General features: G+C 41.0%; 2 protein-coding genes and 1 long non-coding RNA gene across 5 annotated transcripts; 1 reads left to right on the forward strand and 2 right to left on the reverse strand.

The window, feature by feature from the left end:
• Positions 1–154: 154 nt before the first annotated feature.
• Positions 155–2,629, reverse strand: LOC129407413 (uncharacterized). The gene is made up of 2 exons (XR_008631519.1): positions 2,359–2,629; positions 155–2,277 (listed from the first exon to the last, which is right to left on the reverse strand). It is a non-coding gene; the product is annotated as an uncharacterized LOC129407413 (long non-coding RNA).
• Positions 2,630–2,717: 88 nt separating this feature from the next.
• Positions 2,718–7,191, reverse strand: LOC110159881 (schwannomin-interacting protein 1-like). Its single transcript, XM_020924488.2, has 7 exons — positions 7,017–7,191; positions 5,309–5,434; positions 4,900–4,970; positions 4,261–4,333; positions 4,082–4,180; positions 3,210–3,309; positions 2,718–2,912 (listed from the first exon to the last, which is right to left on the reverse strand). The coding sequence occupies exons 2-7, from the start codon at positions 5,429–5,431 to the stop codon at positions 2,818–2,820; spliced, it is 561 nt and encodes a 186-aa protein (XP_020780147.1). The 5' UTR covers positions 5,432–5,434; positions 7,017–7,191; the 3' UTR covers positions 2,718–2,817.
• Positions 7,192–10,482: 3,291 nt separating this feature from the next.
• Positions 10,483–18,006, forward strand: LOC110159878 (P2R1A-PPP2R2A-interacting phosphatase regulator 1). 3 transcript variants are annotated; one of them, XM_055148560.1, is made up of 10 exons: positions 10,500–10,888; positions 10,994–11,205; positions 12,680–12,764; positions 13,245–13,301; positions 13,383–13,426; positions 13,511–13,565; positions 13,642–13,706; positions 14,998–15,041; positions 15,144–15,222; positions 15,852–18,006. In XM_055148560.1, exons 2-10 carry the CDS (start codon positions 11,114–11,116, stop codon positions 15,925–15,927), a joined length of 597 nt encoding a protein of 198 aa, XP_055004535.1. In that variant the 5' UTR covers positions 10,500–10,888; positions 10,994–11,113; the 3' UTR covers positions 15,928–18,006. The 3 variants fall into 3 exon arrangements, with proteins under 3 accessions (XP_055004536.1, XP_055004535.1, XP_055004534.1); XM_055148559.1 differs by having other exon boundaries at positions 10,500–11,205; XM_055148561.1 differs by lacking the exon at positions 15,144–15,222 and having other exon boundaries at positions 10,483–11,205.

Genomic DNA, 18,006 nt, shown 5'->3' on the forward strand with positions numbered 1-18,006 from the left:
TCTTTTGGCGTTTGTTTCACAGCTTCAATAAAATTCAAAATGAGTTCATTCAAACATTGTGTCTTCATTTTTACCTGTTTGCTCGTGTTGCTTTAAATAAAAGTGATTTATGAAATTATCGTTTGTTGTTATTTCTGCTTCAATCAAACACGAGTTTTATAAATATGACTTTAATCACTGAATACAAAGGTTACAGTACAGGGCATTATTATATTATTATAACATGAATATATTATGATTTGAACAAATCTGTCATATAAAAGTGGAGGCTCCCTTTGTCAGACGTAAACATGGACGTTAGTGTCGAGTACAAACACGGAACATGCAGCAGTGTCAAGTCCTCGGACTCAACCAGGACTAAACCAGGACTCAACCGTTGTCTGAGTCATTTCTGTTGGTCACATTTAAGGCCAGTGTTGGGGAGTAACAGATTACATGTACAAGAGTTACGTAATCAGAGTACAAATTATGAGTAACTGTATTCAGATACAGTTACTGTTTCAGTGAGTGGTAATTGGATTACAGTTACTTTGTTGAAATAAATGGATTACACGGCGGGATTTTCCTGTTTTCACATTTTGGACTATATCCCCCTTTTCTTTTTTCTCGGTAATTCCACTCATTGTTGGAAACTAAACTAGATCTAAACCAGGTCTAAACCAGGATTAAATCCTGCTGTGTGGACGTGTCTCTTCATCTTCTATCAATAATATTTTTAATTTGGTTCAGTAAAGTCTGGGCTTTTTATTTTCTTTTATCAGACAAAACATTTTATGTTACGATATCCTGGTCTTTGCTTCTCTACAGCAAATCAAAATAATCCAAAGTATTCAGATTACTCACTTTAAGTAATTAAATGGATTAAGTTACAAACTACATTTTGGGATATGTAATCTGTAATCTGTAGGGGAATACATTTTAAAAGTAAACTTTCCAACACTGTTTAAGACCCATGTGACTTTACAAAAGGAGTAAAAGCTCATTGTAAAAAGTTAAAACTGTATTCATTAAACAGTCCTGGTTTTGTGCTGGTTTGTCTCGGGTCCGTTCCTGGTTTAGTCCTGAGTCAGTCCTCGTTTTAGACTTGACATTAGTCATTCACACACAAGTGGCTCGGTCTGTTTTAGTCATGGGGAGTTTCTCAATTCCCAGGATCCTTCCTCCAAACACGACTCTGTAACACTCGTCTGGACTCGGCTCGTCTGAAGCAGAGCCACGTGTCCGGCTCACAGATCCCGGGAGAAAATTTGGAACAGGATCCGGAGGAAGTTTTACTGAACATCAAAGCTTCTACAAATGAAAAGTATTCGGAAGTGTCTTAATTATTCACATGTTTTAACGACTAAGTGAATCATCTGTTAGCAGTGTTGGGAAGTTTACTTTTAAAATGTATTCCCGTACAGATTACAGATTACATATCCTAAAATGTAGTTTGTAACATTATCCATTAAATTACTTAAAGTGAGTAACGTAATCAGATTACTTTGGATTACTTGATATTGTCATGTTTTTTAAAACTACATGAATGTAACAACCACATCCTGAAAATTCTCGTTTGTTCTCTTCAAATTGGCCCTGGTTTAGACTTGGTTTAGACTTGGTTTAGACTTGGTTTAGACCTGGTTTAGACCTGGTTTAGACCTGGTTTAGACCTGGTTTAGACTAGGTTTAGACTAGGTTTAGACTAGGTTTAGACTAGGTTTAGACCCCGTTTTAGTCCTGGTTTAGACTTGGTTTAGACTTGGTTTAGACTTGGTTTAGACCTGGTTTAGACCTGGTTTAGTCCTGGTTTAGTCCTGGTTTAGTCCTGGTTTAGTCCAAAATGTGAAAACAGGAAAAGCCCGCCATGTAATCCATTTATTTCAACAAAGTAACTGTAATCCAATTACCACTCACTGAAACAGTAACTGTAACTGAATACAGTTACTCATAATTTGTACTCTGATTATGTAACTCCAATACATGTAATCTGTTACTCCCCAACACTGTCTGTTAGTGATTTAAATGTGCAGCTGTAAATATTTTCAGATGATCGTTTCCAAGTCCTCTTCTTAAAAACATTTTGCTCAATATTTTGTCCTAATTTCAGCTCATTTGATCTGATAATAAAGTTTTTAAAAGATCTAAAATAGCAACTGCTTTAAAAAAAGTTAGTAAAAAATGAAGTTGCGGTGGATTGTGGGCAATTTGCAGCACTGTGAGGCGTTTAAAGATCCACAGGTGCATCCTGGGTAAATGAGCCAAACAGAGTCGAGCGCTGAGGAGGACGTGAGGGATCTGGGAGAAACACAAACATCAGTGAACACGTAAATCTCTCCAGAGTGTTTCAGACGATCCTGGAAATGAGGAAACATTCACCGTTTAGTCCTGGTTCAGTCCTTGTTTAGATTCACTTCAGTCCTGGTTTGGTCCTGGTTCAGTCCTGGTTTAGTCCTGGTTCAGTCCTGGTTTGGTCCTGGTTCAGTCCTGGTTCTGTCCTAGTTTAGACCTGGTTTAGTCTTGGTTTAGTCCGGATTCAGAACTGGTTCAGTCCTGGTTTAGTCCTGGTTCAGTCCTGGTTTAGACCTGGTTCAGTCCTGGTTCAGTCCTGGTTCAGTCCTGGTTTAGACCTGGTTTAGACCTGGTTTAGTCCTGGTTTAGACCTGGTTTAGACCTGGTTTAAGACCTGCTTCAGTCCTGCTTCAGTCCTGCTTCAGTCAGTCCTGCTTTAGTCTTGCTTCAGTCCTGCTTTAGTCCTGGTTCAGTCCTGGTTCAGTCCTGGTCCAGTCCTGGTTCAGTCCTGGTCCAGTCCTGGTCCAGTCCTGGTCCAGTCCTGGTTCATGTGAGGTCCAGCAGGTCCAGTAGCAGAGCCTCTTGTTCGGTTCTGAGTTGGTCCCGAATCAGGAGGACGGAAACGAGTCCAGCGCTCAGATCTGCACAGGAACAAAAACAAAAACAACAAAAGCACTATTTTATTTAAACTGAAAGAATGAAATCAGAAAATCATCAAAACCGTCTGGATGTCAGAACATTTATCCAGGAAAAAAATTAAAGGTGCATCAAAAGTATTTTCATGAAGAACTAAACCAGGACTAAAACCAGGACTGAAACCAGGACTGAAACCAGGACTGAAACCAGGACTAAACCAGGACTAAACCAGGACTAAACCAGGACTGAAACCAGGACTAAACTAGGACTAAACCAGGACTAAACTAGGACTTTAAACTGACCGTGAGTGTCTTTCTGCAGAGACGTCCTCAGTTCCTGTAGTTCTTGAAGTGTCCTCTGCTCCAGTTCAGACCGAACCAGAGGAGCCCAACACGCCTGGGACTAGAACCAGCGACCGCGTCCACACAGGGCACGACAATTATCAAAAACATTTAAATAAATCAAAAATGACTAAACACAGTCGGTGTATCATTCGTTCATTAGTTTTTCAAAATAAAACCAAAAATAAGAAAATGAAAAAAAAAACTATTTTCTTCATTATTTTTCTCCAAAACCAAAATGAAAAAAACATTGTGTTTAAATGAAAAATGAAACTCGGATAACGGCCGTTTCCCGTTGACGTGACTTCCGTGACTGCGATGTCAGACTGAACCAGGTCCAGGACCGGAGCGGGACCAAAGCGGGACTGAGACCAAGACCAGACCAGGACCAGACCGAGACTGAGACCGAGACCAGGCCGGGACCAGACCGGGACCAAACCGAGACTGAGACCGGGACCAAACCGAGACTGAGACCGGGACCAGACCAGGACCAGACTGGAGGCTCAGAGCCCACAGCAGGGCCGGAGCACGAAGCTGAGGCTCAGACCCCACGGAGGCTCAGAGTCAAAGCTCTGGTCCCGCTCTGGTCCCGGACCTGTATCAGTCCTGGTTCAGTCCAGCATCGCAGTCACAAAAGTCACGTAAACGGTCGTTATCAGTTTTTTCCATTTTTCATTTAAACACAAAATCGAAAACTGAAAAAACTAATCATTATCAGTTTTTTCATTTTGGTTTTGGAGACAAATAATGAAGAAAATAGTTGTTTTTTTTGTTTTCTTATTTTTGATTTTATATTGAAAAATGAATGAATGAACAACACACGGATTAAACACCTTGTGGTCAGTTTCCCGCCGGAGCTCGTCCAGTCGTTTGTCCCGAAGCGCCCTCAGCGTCACAACCACCTCCTGTTTGAGACCACAGCCAACCGGGACCTGAAACACAAGGACCAGGGTTAGTCTCGGTTTAGACCTGGTTCAGATCTGGTTTAGACACTGCTCTGTGATTGGCTCACCTTTCCTTTGGCCCCGCCCTCGTCCTCACTGTCTTCATCATTATAGAAACACAACTGAAGATTCTTCTGTAACCTGAAAACACGGACATAGAAACACAGTCTGAACCAGGACTAAACCAGGACTACAACAGGACTACAACAGGACTACAACAGGACTACAACAGGAATAAACCAGGACTAAACCAGGACTAAAACAGGACTAAAACAGGACTAAAACAGGACTAAAACAGGACTAAACCACACAGACACAGGCTCATCTTTAGTGGCGCCAACAAAGACTCAGTGGAGTTGGACTTTGTAAGAAACTTTTATGCAAGTTTCAGTTTGTGTTTGGAGAGAAAAAAAAACAACAAATTATTCAAATATGTATTTATTTGGTTCTATGTTATAGTTTTGGCTACAGGGCAATTTTCAAGTATCTTGATCTCCTCTAAATATTAATCAATTTGCATAGAATTTGGACCCAAATATTTTGGCCAGATATGGAACCAAATGCAGGATTCTAAACTAACTTTTATGGACCACCCTACTGCTACAGCCTGTGTGTGCCCCAGGGCAGCTGTGGCCACAATATTAGTTTTTCTAAGTGAATAAAGCACTGGACTAAATCAGGACTAAACCAGTTTTGTTTTTTTTTACCGGGAGCTGAGCCTTTTCTTCTTGCGGTCTTCCTCTTGGTCTTCGTACCAAACTCGCCTCAGTGCCGCCCCCTGTGGGAGGACACAGGGACAAGTCAGAGAGTTTACCCGAGAGGCTCGACAGGAAAAGAGAAGCTCCACACGACACCGAGTCCACCGAGTCCACCGAGTCCACCGAGTCCACCGAGTCCACCGAGTCCACCGAGTCCACCGAGACCACCGAGACCACCGAGACCACCGAGTCCACCGAGTCCACCGAGACCACCGAGTAAACTGAGTCAACCAATCAACCAAGTCAACCAAGTCCACTGAGTCCACAGAGTCTGGACTAAACCAGGATTAAACCAGGACTGAACCAAGATTAAACCAGGACTAAACCAGGACTAAATCTGAATCAAACCTGGCCTCACCTGTGTGGTCTGCTCCTGTCTCTCCAGCTCTTCGATGCGAGCGTTCAGTTCCTCCCAGTGCATTATGGGCAAACTCTCCTCCGCGGCACCATCTTCGTCCTCCCTCTCCCCAGACACCTCCATCCTCTACAGAAATGAAGCACAACAACAAGACCCATCAGAACCAGGACCAGGGACCGGGTCTGGACAACCACTAAACCAGGACTAAACTAAGACTAAACCAGGTCCAAACAAGGACTAAACCAAAACTAAACTAGGACTACAGTAAACCAGGACTAAAACAAGACTAAACCAGGTCCAAACAAGGACTAAACCAAGACTAAACTAGGAATAAACCAGGACTATACAAGGTCCAAACAAGAACTAAACCAGGACTACAACAAGACTAAACCAAGTCCAAACATGGACTAAACCAGGACTAAAACAAGACTAAACCAGGTCCAAACAATGACTAAAACAGGACTAAACCAGAACTAAAAAAGGATTAAAACAAGACTAAACCAGGTCCAAACAAGGACTAAACCAAAACTAAACTAGGACTAAAATAGGTGTAAACCAGGAAAAAAAACTTAAACACTAAACCAGGTATAAACCAGACCAAATCTGGACTGCCAAAAGTCCATAAATCTAAAACAAATTACTCAACTGTTTTATCGGCAAATGCCTTATCTCTCTGTAACCCTGTTCTAATGTGATGAAATGTTCCGCAGTGAGGCTTTAAACCCTGTTCTACTGTGATTAAATGTCCCAGAGAGCGGCTTTAACCCTGTTCTCCTGTGGTGCTTCCTGAGAAACAGCCCTGGAGTTGCGTTTTGTTTCCTTCACACATGTTTCTGGAATCCTGCGTGTTTTGTTTGGATGACATCTGGAGTCCTCGGGTCATGATCCAGAAAAGCTCCTCTGGGTTTTTAAAGTCCACTCATGTTCACCACTCTTGATCAGTTCTTACTCTTCACTTCTGTTATTTCGACATGTCCTCCCTCTCCCCAGACACCTCCATCCTCTACAGAAATGAAGTACCACGGCAAGACCCATCAGAACCAGGACCAGGACCAGGGACCGGGTCTGGACAATGACAAAACCAGGACTAAACCAGGACTAAACCAGAAATAACCAGGACTAAAACAAGACTAAACCAGGTCCAAACAAGGACTAAATCAGGACTAAAACAAGACTAAACCAGGTCCAAACAAGGACTAAACCAGGACTAAAACAAAACTAAACCAGAACTAAACCAGGACTAAACCAGGTCCAAACAAGGACTAAATCAGGACTAAACTAAGACTAAACCAGGCCTAAAACAAAACTAAACCAGAACTAAACCAGGACTCAACCAGGACTAAACCAAGACTAAACCAGAACTAATCCAGGACTAAACAAGAACTAAACCAGGACTAAAACAAAACTAAACCAGGCCCGGACTGTTATTTCGCCTTGTTTATCTTCTGCACAGACAAATTTTCTGCACAAAAAAAGAAAAAATCTGCACCAAAGCAAAACAAATTTCCAAGTTCCAAACGTGCCAACGACGTCATGTGGTCTAAACCCGGACTAAACCAGGTCTAAACAGCGTCTTTAAGTCTGTTTCTTAACCAGGTTTAGACCCAGACTTCCTGACAGTTCCCCGGGGCTCCAGAGTCTCCCCCGGGGCTGCGCTCGCAGTGTCGCGGGGCTCGAGTGCGCGTTCCCCGGCCACACGGTCACTCACCTCCCGCTCACCTCCTCCGCTGGCCCCGGGCTCTCTCCGACATGTTTACCCGACAGGGGCGCCCCTTTTCCCGGCCTCAGTCCCGAGCGTCACCGCGGAACAAAGCGGAGGAGCGGAGGCAAAGTTTGGGCTGAAGTTTGTGTCGGAGCGGCCCGTTCTCCCTCCGCCCGCTTCCGCCGCTCCACCGCCGCTCCACCGCCGCCACCGCCGCTCCACCGCGTCTTAAAGGGACCAGATTTATACACTATTATTATTATTATTACTACATATTTATTACTCTATATTATTATTATTATTATTACTATTATTATTATTATTATTAATATTAGTAGTAGTAGTAGTAGTAGTATTAGTAGTATTATTAGTATTATTAGTATTATTATTATTATTACCAGAGCTGAACCCGGACTAAAACAGGATTCAACCAGGATTCAACCAGGACTAAACCAGAGCTGAACTAAGACAAAACAAGGACAAAACCTGAAATAAAACAGAACTAAACCAGGACTAAACCAGGCCTAAACCAGGATTAAAACAGGATTAAAACAGGACTAAACCAGAACTAAAACAGGAATAAACCAGAACTAAACCAGGATTAAACCAGGACTAAAACACGACTAAACCAGGATTAAACCAGGATTAAAACAGGAATAAACCAGGACTGAACTAAAGACTAAACCAGGACTAAACTACGTATAAACCAGGATTAAACCAGGAATAACACAGAACTAAAACAGAACTAAAACAGGAATAAACCAGGACTAAACCAGGTCTAAACCAGGACTAAACCAAGTCTACACCAGGACTAAATTAGAACTAATCTTGGACTAAAACTTGGAATCTAGTTTTAGAATCTAGTCTCTAGAATCTAGAGAACCCTGAGTGTCTGCACCCAGGCGCGATCAGGCGTCGGTTGTTCTTCGCCCTGTGGAGTTCGGAGTTCTGCATCGGTCCTTTCACCCGTGGTCACCCAACGGTCTACACGGGCGCGTCTCTGGCGTTTCACCGCTGCTGATACCGCCGTGATTTTAGCAAATTTGTATGAAGACAAAACGAAAAGCCCACCACTTCAATCCAGGTTAAAAAGCTTTGTGACCCACGTTACTCACATTTGTACCGAGTAAAACATTATATTTTTTAAAAAGTGATTCGACTGGTTTGAGTTTTGTGTCCAGCAGCAAGTGACCATGTGGTTCTGCAATCCTTTATATGAGACAGAATCATGGAATCTAAAAACATTTGTGCCGCGTATAGAGTCATAAAAGATCTTACTTGCCTTTAATTCAGTAAGTTAAAATGAACAGTTTTTGTGAAGAGCTTAATGTGTTTCTTAAATGTCAATGTCGGGTCCAACGTCAGTCCCAGGTATTTAAACCCTTTAACGAGGCTGAGTCCCACCCCGTCCACAAAGACACTGGACGCTGTAGCTCAGTTGTTTTGTTTTTTTCTCCAATATTTTTTTTATAAATTTTCAGACAAAAAATGTTCACATAAACAATTGACCACGTTAACACAGGGCAACATATAACCGAAAAAGAATAACAGGCCAATTCACACACTCACACACACACACACTCACACACACACACATATACACACACACACATACACATTCACATATTCACTAAACAATACTTGCATAATACAATTTAAAAGTCACAGGTAAGTCAAATATTCATATTCCGTGACCATTTGAATTTTAAAAAGGGAAAATGGGTAGAGAAAAATAAGTAAATAAATAAATAGATAAATAAAAATAAAACATAAATGTATTAATTAAAAAGTAAAGTAAAATAGGTAAATAAATAAAAATAAATAAATAATAATAACAACAACCGTAACAACAATAATGAAAATAAATAAAAATTAAGTATTATTGTTATCATCACTACCACCAATGCCGAACAGTAACAATAACATCGACACTATTAAGCTCAGTTGTTTTTACTGAACATCATGCAGACAGTTTTCTTTATATTGAGTTGCAAGCACGAGGTCTTGACTCATTTTTGGACATGAGTCATGGCTGAGGTTAACTTTTCTGAAGCTTCTTATACAGTTTTGGCCTCTGTAAAAATCACAGCATCATCGGAATACAGCTGGACATTGCATCTGGACACATTTTAGCAAGGTCATTGATATATAAACTGAATAAAATAGGTCCTAAAATACTACCTTGGGGGCCTCCTGTTGGACAGCGAAGGTTAGGGCGATTTCCTAAAAAACATACCTGAATTTCTTTACAGTGTCACTACACAGAGAGGGACAGATCGTTTGACCAGGTCGGTGTGTCCTGCTTAATTGTGTAAAATTTATGTAATGAAGAAAACTCAAACACGTGCTCAGACTGCCCTTGTTTTGGGTGGTGATAAAATGTTGAAAATTTAATAAAATACGTTTAAAAGAATGCTGTTACCTCTTATAAAAAACATACCCGGAGTTGTGGTTTTTTTTTTTTGAGAAAAGAACTCGACGTAAATATGCAAACAACAAAAACACAACTCCAGGTATGTTTGTGATGATGAAACAATATTATGGCATTGCAGCGAGTTATTCTTCTTCCTAATTATTCAGCAAGATGAGTTTTTAAGTTTTGCTGTGATAGTATAGTAGTATATACAGAATGCTTTATAATTAAAAGCAGACTTATTTGGACTTCAAGAGCTTCTAATATCTGCTGAGGCAAATGCATGAGGGGGAAAAAAATCAGGTACATCCTCTTTAAACAGTTTTTGTTGTTTTTAAACTCCACACACCTTCACTAGAATCATTTGGATCATTTCAGTGGTTAACATGAAACCTACGGCAAGGTGGAACACAGTATTTTGAGCTTTGGGGATGAAGACAGACTAATAATAGAGAGTTACTCAAACATGAATGAAACAAAACACAACTCCAGGTCTGTTTTTTAACGAGGAAACAGCATTTTAACATGGCTGAAAGAGTCAATTTTGCATAACGTAGGACCTTTGGCTATGTAATAGATAATACTCCCTACAACTGTACAACACCCTGATGAAACAGATAACCCTGTGTCTTGTCAATCATCATATCATTGTTGCACTGTCTTCCTGTGACCTCTTGTATAAAGCTGAGATTTTATATTTTACTACTTATCTGTTTTATTTTGACGTGTACATTTACATTTATATTTATATAATTCTGTCTTATTTGACACCTATCTCTTGCTCTTTTTTGCTACTTGTTAATTTTTTAAACTTAATTTATGATTACCATTTATATATTGTTTTCTCTTTGTTATTATATTATATTGTGATGTGTGAGCTACTGTGTCCAAATAATTTCCCTTGTGGATCAATAAAATGTGTCTAAGTTTAAGTTTAACTTTTAGATCCATGAATTAACATTACTCTCTGTTCCATCTGAATCTCCACAGCACTTTTTATTATATTTTATTTACTTGGAGTAATAATTTAAACTCTAGACCAGACCAGACCTAAATATGCAAAGTCTTGTTTCCAAAGGGACAAATAAAAGTCTGTTCTCTTTTACTCCAGGTCAGACCTGCGTCTAAAACTCTATTTACTTTGATGCACAGTTTACGCAGTTCTCCCTGAGGCCGCAGCGTGGCGCTGTTTCCTCGGCTGCAGTTCTCATACTCTTTGCGTGAGACTATGTTGGAAAAAGCTCCTAAACTCCGCGGTTTCACGGTTTTTGGAGCTCTTTTGGAGCGGATCGCGCTGTGAGTGCGGCCCGGAGCAGGACCCGCACTCGCTGGGCTCTGTGGCCGCCTCGGAGCGACGCTCTCGGTGCTTCTGCGGAGCGGGTTACCGATCTGTGACTGGAGCTTTAGCTTTAGCACCATTAGCTCCGGAGCTAATCCGAACGTCACGTCAGCGGCGCAGGCCCGGGTGAGTCAAGGCCCGGGGTCTGTGCCCGCGGGAGAAGCTCCGGGCTCCGCGCTCTCTCCCGGAGGTTAAACGGTGTGTTCTCTGGTGTCTCTCGGTGCGTTTCAGGGGGACATTTCGGGGGACATGCGGTAAACTGCGGCTCCCGTGGGTGAGGCCTGCGGGTCGGGCTTTCAGCGGCCTCGCGTGAGACCCGCGGCCGTGGTGCGGAGCTCGGAGCGCGGCCTCATGGAGCGGATGGAGGTGGAGCCGTGCGCAGGCGCAGCGGGGGGCGGGGCTCTGCGGAGGTCCAACAGCGCCCCCATGATCACGAGCGTCAGGTGAGACCGGAAACTACAGGTGTACGTATAACGTTTATACAGGCTGTGCGCTGTGAGATGAGCAGATGTGACAATATGATCTATACATGTTAAAGTCTGATTATAATTAAATTAGACCAGATAAAACCCCTGTCCCACACCAGAGACATTTCAGCGTTGCAACATAAAGTTCAGTAACAGCAGAAGTATAGGCTCTGTTCACACTTACGTCACAAACCATAAAGACGTTTGGAAACACGCGATGACAACTTCCGGCGGATTGTATTCATGGTAGAAAGTCTGACAAAATCTAGGAAAATGTTTTAAATGTCCCAGTTTTCTTCATCTACATGTCATTGTAGTGTTCCGTTATGTTCGGTTCCAACCATACTTCAGTTTTCATCATTTCCCCACTGACGCACAACTCTGAGCGCACTGGGTACATGCGATTAGACTTTTCATGTGGTCAGGCTCAGTAATTACAGAGATATTAACCATAATCCAGGTCAACACATCTGCAGTCTGAGATAGTGATGGGCAGAAGAAGCTTCGTGAAGCATTGAAGCCTTTCATCCAATTGGTTCCACCCAGCGCAAAGCTTCTTGAAGCTTCATTTGCTCTGGCAGGACATCTACTGGATACAAAAATATCAGTTGACATGAATTTGAAGTGTGTAGCTACCCCGGTTTTCTTCGCAAGAAAGGACTTAACGCTTCGTACTGATGATCATGTGTGTCAGTATTTTGTTCTCAGTAATCTTCAATTCCATCAACACATTGAAACACCGTGAAAACTAAAATAAAGACAGACAGAAAATGTCTTAGCTTTACATAAATACCTTTAAATAAATACACAATTGAAACTATATTTACGGTGTTTGCCTATATATCACCAGCGGTAGTTTTCTCTCTTTGTTTACTTCTGGGGGCAAGGCAAAAGGTCACGTAACTCAAAAGGTAAATATATTCACAAATAAAGTATAAAATTATTAACTGTAGTATTCTGACACATCTTAAATATCTGAACAAATAAAACAATAATTTTCTCACTTATTACCACGAAAACAAATATACTGACATTATCATCAGCTACAAAGTGTGTGGCATTTTGGAGAAAGCCTGTGAATAAAACTGTCAGCAAAATAAAGAAGTTTGCAAATCATGTTTATTGTAGTGATGGCAGTGTACTGTGTATCTATGTACTGGCAGTATGGAAAATGATTATTTGGAAATGATGAAAATGGAAATCGCAGTAAAATCCAAACCACTTCCTGAATCAGTCACGTGGTACAGCCGGGCAGCGAGGCTTCGGACGTTATAATTTTTAGCTCCTAACCTAAATGAAGCAAGCCTCGATACTCTCATCGCGGAAACACCCCCTCCCTACTCAGCACACGCTTCAAAGCCTTGATATGGAACGTCACATCTGCAGTCTGACAGTCAAACATCAGCAGAGCGTCACCATGTTAAGTTAGTTTTCTGCTTTTTTCCCTTAGCGACGGCTCCACTGTCTTCGGCCCCTCGTCTTCGGCGCGATTCAGACGCAGCAGTGTCTCAGTGAACCCCAGCGGCCCGTCTCTGGTCAGTTCTAATTCAAGACTTTTCGGTTACAGATGGATTGATATATTGGGCCGATTTTTGCACTTTTTAACATGTCAGATATCGGCCTTAACTCTCCAGCTGAGATCGATATTCTGTGTTTATTGTGTTTATTTTTTATATTAGTTGTATTTTATTTTTTAATTTGTTTATTTGGCCCAACCAGCGTCTTAAATCTGCATACGGTTTATTTTTGAACACTTAGGCCGAGAGAGGTGCTGCAAAACTGTGATTACTCTGCTCTCTTATCCAGTAGGCGGTAGAAGAGTTTGGACTGAATTCACATGAGATAAATTTGTGGAAAATTATCAAAGTTAGCCTAAAATATCTGCAAAATGTGGTTTTTATTTCATGGAACCCAGAAAAAACATGACAAGCCATATTCTGGACTAATTTTGGCATTTCTTGCTCAAGTCTAAATTAAATTTAATTGAAATTCTTGTGTGGTTTTTGTTTCTGCAGCAGCTTCCTCTGTCTTCATTTCCCCTGAACACAGACCGGACTGAAACCAAGAGACACGTGAGTTCAAGACCTGGTTTAGTACTGTTTTAGTTCAGGTTTAGTCCTGGTTCAGTTCTGGTTCATTTGTTTGTTTTACAGGAGGACCTCGGTTTGGCTCTGAGGGGGAGTCTGCAGCGGCTCAGGTCAGAATAAAATATAAAAATCACATTCACATTTTAAAGATACATGTTTTGTAAATGTCCACATATATTTCTCTTTTTTTTCAGTGCATCGAGTCTGGTCCCGGCTCCAGCAGCGAGTCACTGGAGCCACTCAAACACGGTCAGTTTCAAAATAAGAATTTAAAATGCACAAAACACAAAGAAATTTAAAGTAAAAAAATCATGTTTTGTTTCAGTGGAGCCCTCCTCAGGATTCTGGTGTCACTCCCAACTCCTCCCCCTCCCCCACACGCAGATTCAGGTACTGGTCTAGTCCTGGTTTAGTCCTGATTTAGTCCTGGTCTAGTCCTGGTCTAGACCTGGTTTAGTCCTGGTCTAGTCCTGGTTTAGTTCTGGATTAATCCTGTCTTAAATCCAGTTCAGTTTTACTGGTTCTGTTTTGAGCTCAGTTTAATTCTAATGTCCTAGTCCTGGTTAGGAGTGTGCAGAAATATCAAAATATCAATGTATTGTATTGTTTAATGTGAGGATACAGTATCGATATCGTGGGCTGCTGTATCAGTGTATATCGTATTTTTTTGTATATTTTACAAAATTATTTTGTTACAGCTACAGTTTTGATGTTTGTTTAGAGGAAGGACATTCGTTTATGCGACACATTTGACATTTTCACTGTTTTGATGATTAAAATATTTGTATTTATATGAACTTTTCACAAGAAGTGGTTTAACAAAGACTTTTAGAATCACAGACATGATTTTACCTTTAACTGTTTTTATTGCAGAGTAGCTGCGAGGCCTTAAAAGTTTTAAAAAGGTCTTAAATTTCATGTACCTAAATTAAGGCCTTAAAAAGTTTTAAATTATGTTGCCAAAGTCTTATTTTTTTTCCACAAAGGTCTTAAATTTCATTAGCCTATTTTTTTGTTTACTTACTAAATGGATTGAGGGTAAAAAACAACAACATGAAATAACGTAACATGAATGAATATCTAATTTGGAGTATGCGCAAACAATAATTTAGTTTTTGGGGCCGGCGGCAAAGAGTAAACAGTCAGTTTCATCTACACTGCCCAAGACACAAAACTCTAGTCAGATCTGCTCCCGTCACGTATGTGTTTACGTCACGTACATCACCACCGAGCGTCATCGCCGAGCCGCCTGACATGCATACACAATCCAATTCCACACACTTTTGCATCACTGTATGGACACAGATTTCCTCCCAAAATGCTTGTCTAAACACATAATAAAAAGTGAAGACGCGACGCCACTTGTGTGTCTTTTGTTTGGACCGTCATCATATAAACGTAGCCTTAGATTCTTATAGATATAGTACAGTAGTTGGTTGGTCATTATTAGAATTGGATCTGGTGTTTTTCGTTCGCATAATGGGTGCGATGTTGGTCTTAATTTTCATTTAAGTGGTCTTAAAAAAGTCTTATATCTGGGGTAGTCAAACCCGGGGATACCCTGTATGGTATCGATTTGAAATATATCGTATCAGATTGTATTGAATGGAAAGTGAACGCTATCGAGACATGTATATATATATATTTAACCCTAGTTTAAACTTCTTTCTTCTCGTTTCAGACCGGCAGTAAGGTGGCCGCCTGTAGCTCCTCTCAAACGAAAAGGTAACTGCAGAAAGTCTACAAAGACCATGATACTTTGCTGGTTTGGTCCTGGTTCAGACCTGGTTCAGACCTGGTTTAAATATTTCTTGTTTGTTTCTTCAGGGGGAGTGGAGTCGGACGGTCCACCCAAAAAACTGTTTGTTGCTGGAGTCTCAGAGCCGCACAGAACCTTCTCTGTCAGGTCTGAACCAGGACTAAACCAGGACTAAACCAGAACTAAACCAGAACTAAACCAGGGACTAAACCGGGGACTGAGCCAGGACTAAACCAAGAACTAACCCAACTCTGAACCAACACTAAACCAGAACTCAACCAGGACGAAACCAGGACGAAACCAAGACTGAACCAGAACAAAACCAGGACCAAATCAGGACTAAATCAGGACTAAACGAACTCTGAACCAACATTAAACCAGAACTCAACCAGGATTAAACCAGGACTAAACCAGGACTAATAAACAAAATACTGAACCAGAGATTAAAGCAGGACTAAACCAGGATGAAACCAAAACTGAACCAGGACAAAACCAGGACCAAATCAGGACTAAATCAGGACCAAACCAGAACTGAATCAAGACTACACCAGGACTACACCAGGACTACACCAGGACTACACCAGGACTGAACCAGGACTGAACCAGGACTGAACCAGGACTGAACCAGGACTGAACCAGGACTGAATCAGGACTAAATCAGGACTAAATCAAGACTAAATCAAGACTAAGCCAAGACTAAACCAGGGACTAAGCCAGGACTAAACCAGGTCCATGTCCAGGTCCAGGTCCATGCCTAACTCTCGTTGTGTTTACAGTGTGTCGGAGGGGTCGGACTCGCCTCCTCTCAGCGCGCCGCCGTCGTTCTCTTCCTTCTCTCCGCACCAGCACTAGCCCCGTCCTTACCCGCCCAACCTGGCTCCTCATTGGACGGTGAGACGACAAGAGAGCAGGGGATTGTGGGAAACGCGGTCCCAAATGAAGCACTTAAAAACACTCACCAAAAATATGAAGGTTTTGTGTCGAAAGAAATCGTCTCCAGGACTTTTAAACCAACTGTTTGTAAAATACAATTGTGTCGTTTTTTTTTTGTTTTTTTTTTTTTTTATCCAAAATCAGAACTCAAACTAGAAACGGGTGGCAGAGTGGTTAGCCTTTCCTGATCATCTTTTTCTGGTTTGAGCACGATGGGACTATATTTTTATCAGCTTTTATTTTTTGTTGACATCTGCAGTTCTGAGCAACATTCGCCTTATTCGCACGGGATTAGTTTTACCTGTGGACCTTTTGCGATTTTTTTTTTTTTTTTTTTTTTTTTTTTTTGGTGACAATTGCGGAGGATGCCTGAGATCTTAATCCCGTGCGAATTCGCCACGTCTAATTTGTAAAGTAAAAAGTCCGCGGTAAATGACCTACTATATTTTGCCAAAAACGCAGACGTCTGGCGATAATACGAGTCCCGCAGTCTGAACGGTAACATTAGAGTAATTTACGGATTTCGCTTATGCCTTGCGAATGTGCTGCAAGTGACACTGAGGTGGAGCGGTAATTTGCGAAATACAGGGTTCCCACGGTCATGGAAATCCTGGAAAAGTTATGAAATTGAAGACCTGGAAAAGTCAATTTTAGCATCTCTTTCACGCAACTACAGCGTTCTGTTAAGTTATCGTTAGGCTATTATGATGATTTCCATACGTATGCACCTTTTGTTTAAAACAGATTACTGTATTTTTCAGACTATAAGGCGCAATATCAATAATGTTGAATTCTCTCGTCTATTTTCATACATAAAATGCACTGGATTATAAGGCGCATTAAAAGAAACAAATGGACGACTTGAGACTGATCCATCGGCAGATCGTGGTGTAATTCGCCCGGCCTTGCCTCCCTGTCTAGGTGAATGTTTTTTGAAAGTGAATGTGGGGAGATAATTTAAGTTAGTTTTTTATTTCCTCAACTCAAATATACATGGAGTAATAATGTGTTTAATTCAGTTTTGTGCGCACTTATTTACGTTTTACAGAAACAAAACTTTAAACCGCATAGCTAATTTGCATAAACTATAAGCGCTGAAAACACAGCTCTCTCCTTGTGCGCTGATGTGGTCAGATTCTGTCGGACTAAAAGACACGACTCACTTATTCCGTGAGGCTTCTGACTACAGTCGCTGTAATGCTCCGACAATCCATCAACCAAAGTTGTACTTAAACATTTTGACAGATTTCTGAGCGCCGTGTACCACATAAAATTTGAAAATCAGTAACCACAACCAGAATTAATACATAAAGCACAGTGTCAATTTTTGAGAAAATTAAAGGATTTTAATTGCACCTTACAGTCTGAAAAATACGGTATAATAAATGCACTGACTTTTTTGAATGTTAAAAAACTATAATACCAATTCATAAAGTGAGTGGAAAGAGTTAACATTTCATATTTAGCCCTAAAAGTCTGATCAGTTCTACACATGTAGGTGCTGTAAAATGATGGAAAATTCACTTTAGGTCATGAAAAAGTCATGGAAAAGTGAGAACCTTGTAAATATCAGACATCCGCAGGTTGTTCTTATCCTGTATGAATTGGGCTAATGACAGCGATGACCATTTCAAAAACTATTTTGAATTTCAAGTGCAATTTTCATAAAATAAGAACCAAAAGTGGGTAGTACTCGGTTACATTTACTTAAGTAACTTTGTATAAAATTGTTTTTTCATAGGACTTTTCTAGCAGTGTACATGACTTGAGTCATGTTTTTATTGAAGTGACAGTGTTCTTCTTACCCGAGTAAAGGTTGTAGACATACTCACAGTGGGAAGAGTGACCACAAGTGACAGAAACGCTGTGGTGGACCATTTGACCTTGTTCTCTAACCTGATTGGACGAGGCGCAGTAGCAGGGCAGCAGCTCTACAGGCTCTGTTCACGCTTACGTCACAAACCAGGAAGACGTTTGGAAAGATGAGATGACAACTTC

Source organism: Boleophthalmus pectinirostris, unplaced genomic scaffold (assembly GCF_026225935.1).
Source record: "Boleophthalmus pectinirostris isolate CB_2022bp ecotype Guang Dong unplaced genomic scaffold, ASM2622593v1 HiC_scaffold_12, whole genome shotgun sequence".
In the NCBI taxonomy this organism is placed as follows: Eukaryota; Metazoa; Chordata; class Actinopteri; order Gobiiformes; family Gobiidae; genus Boleophthalmus; species Boleophthalmus pectinirostris.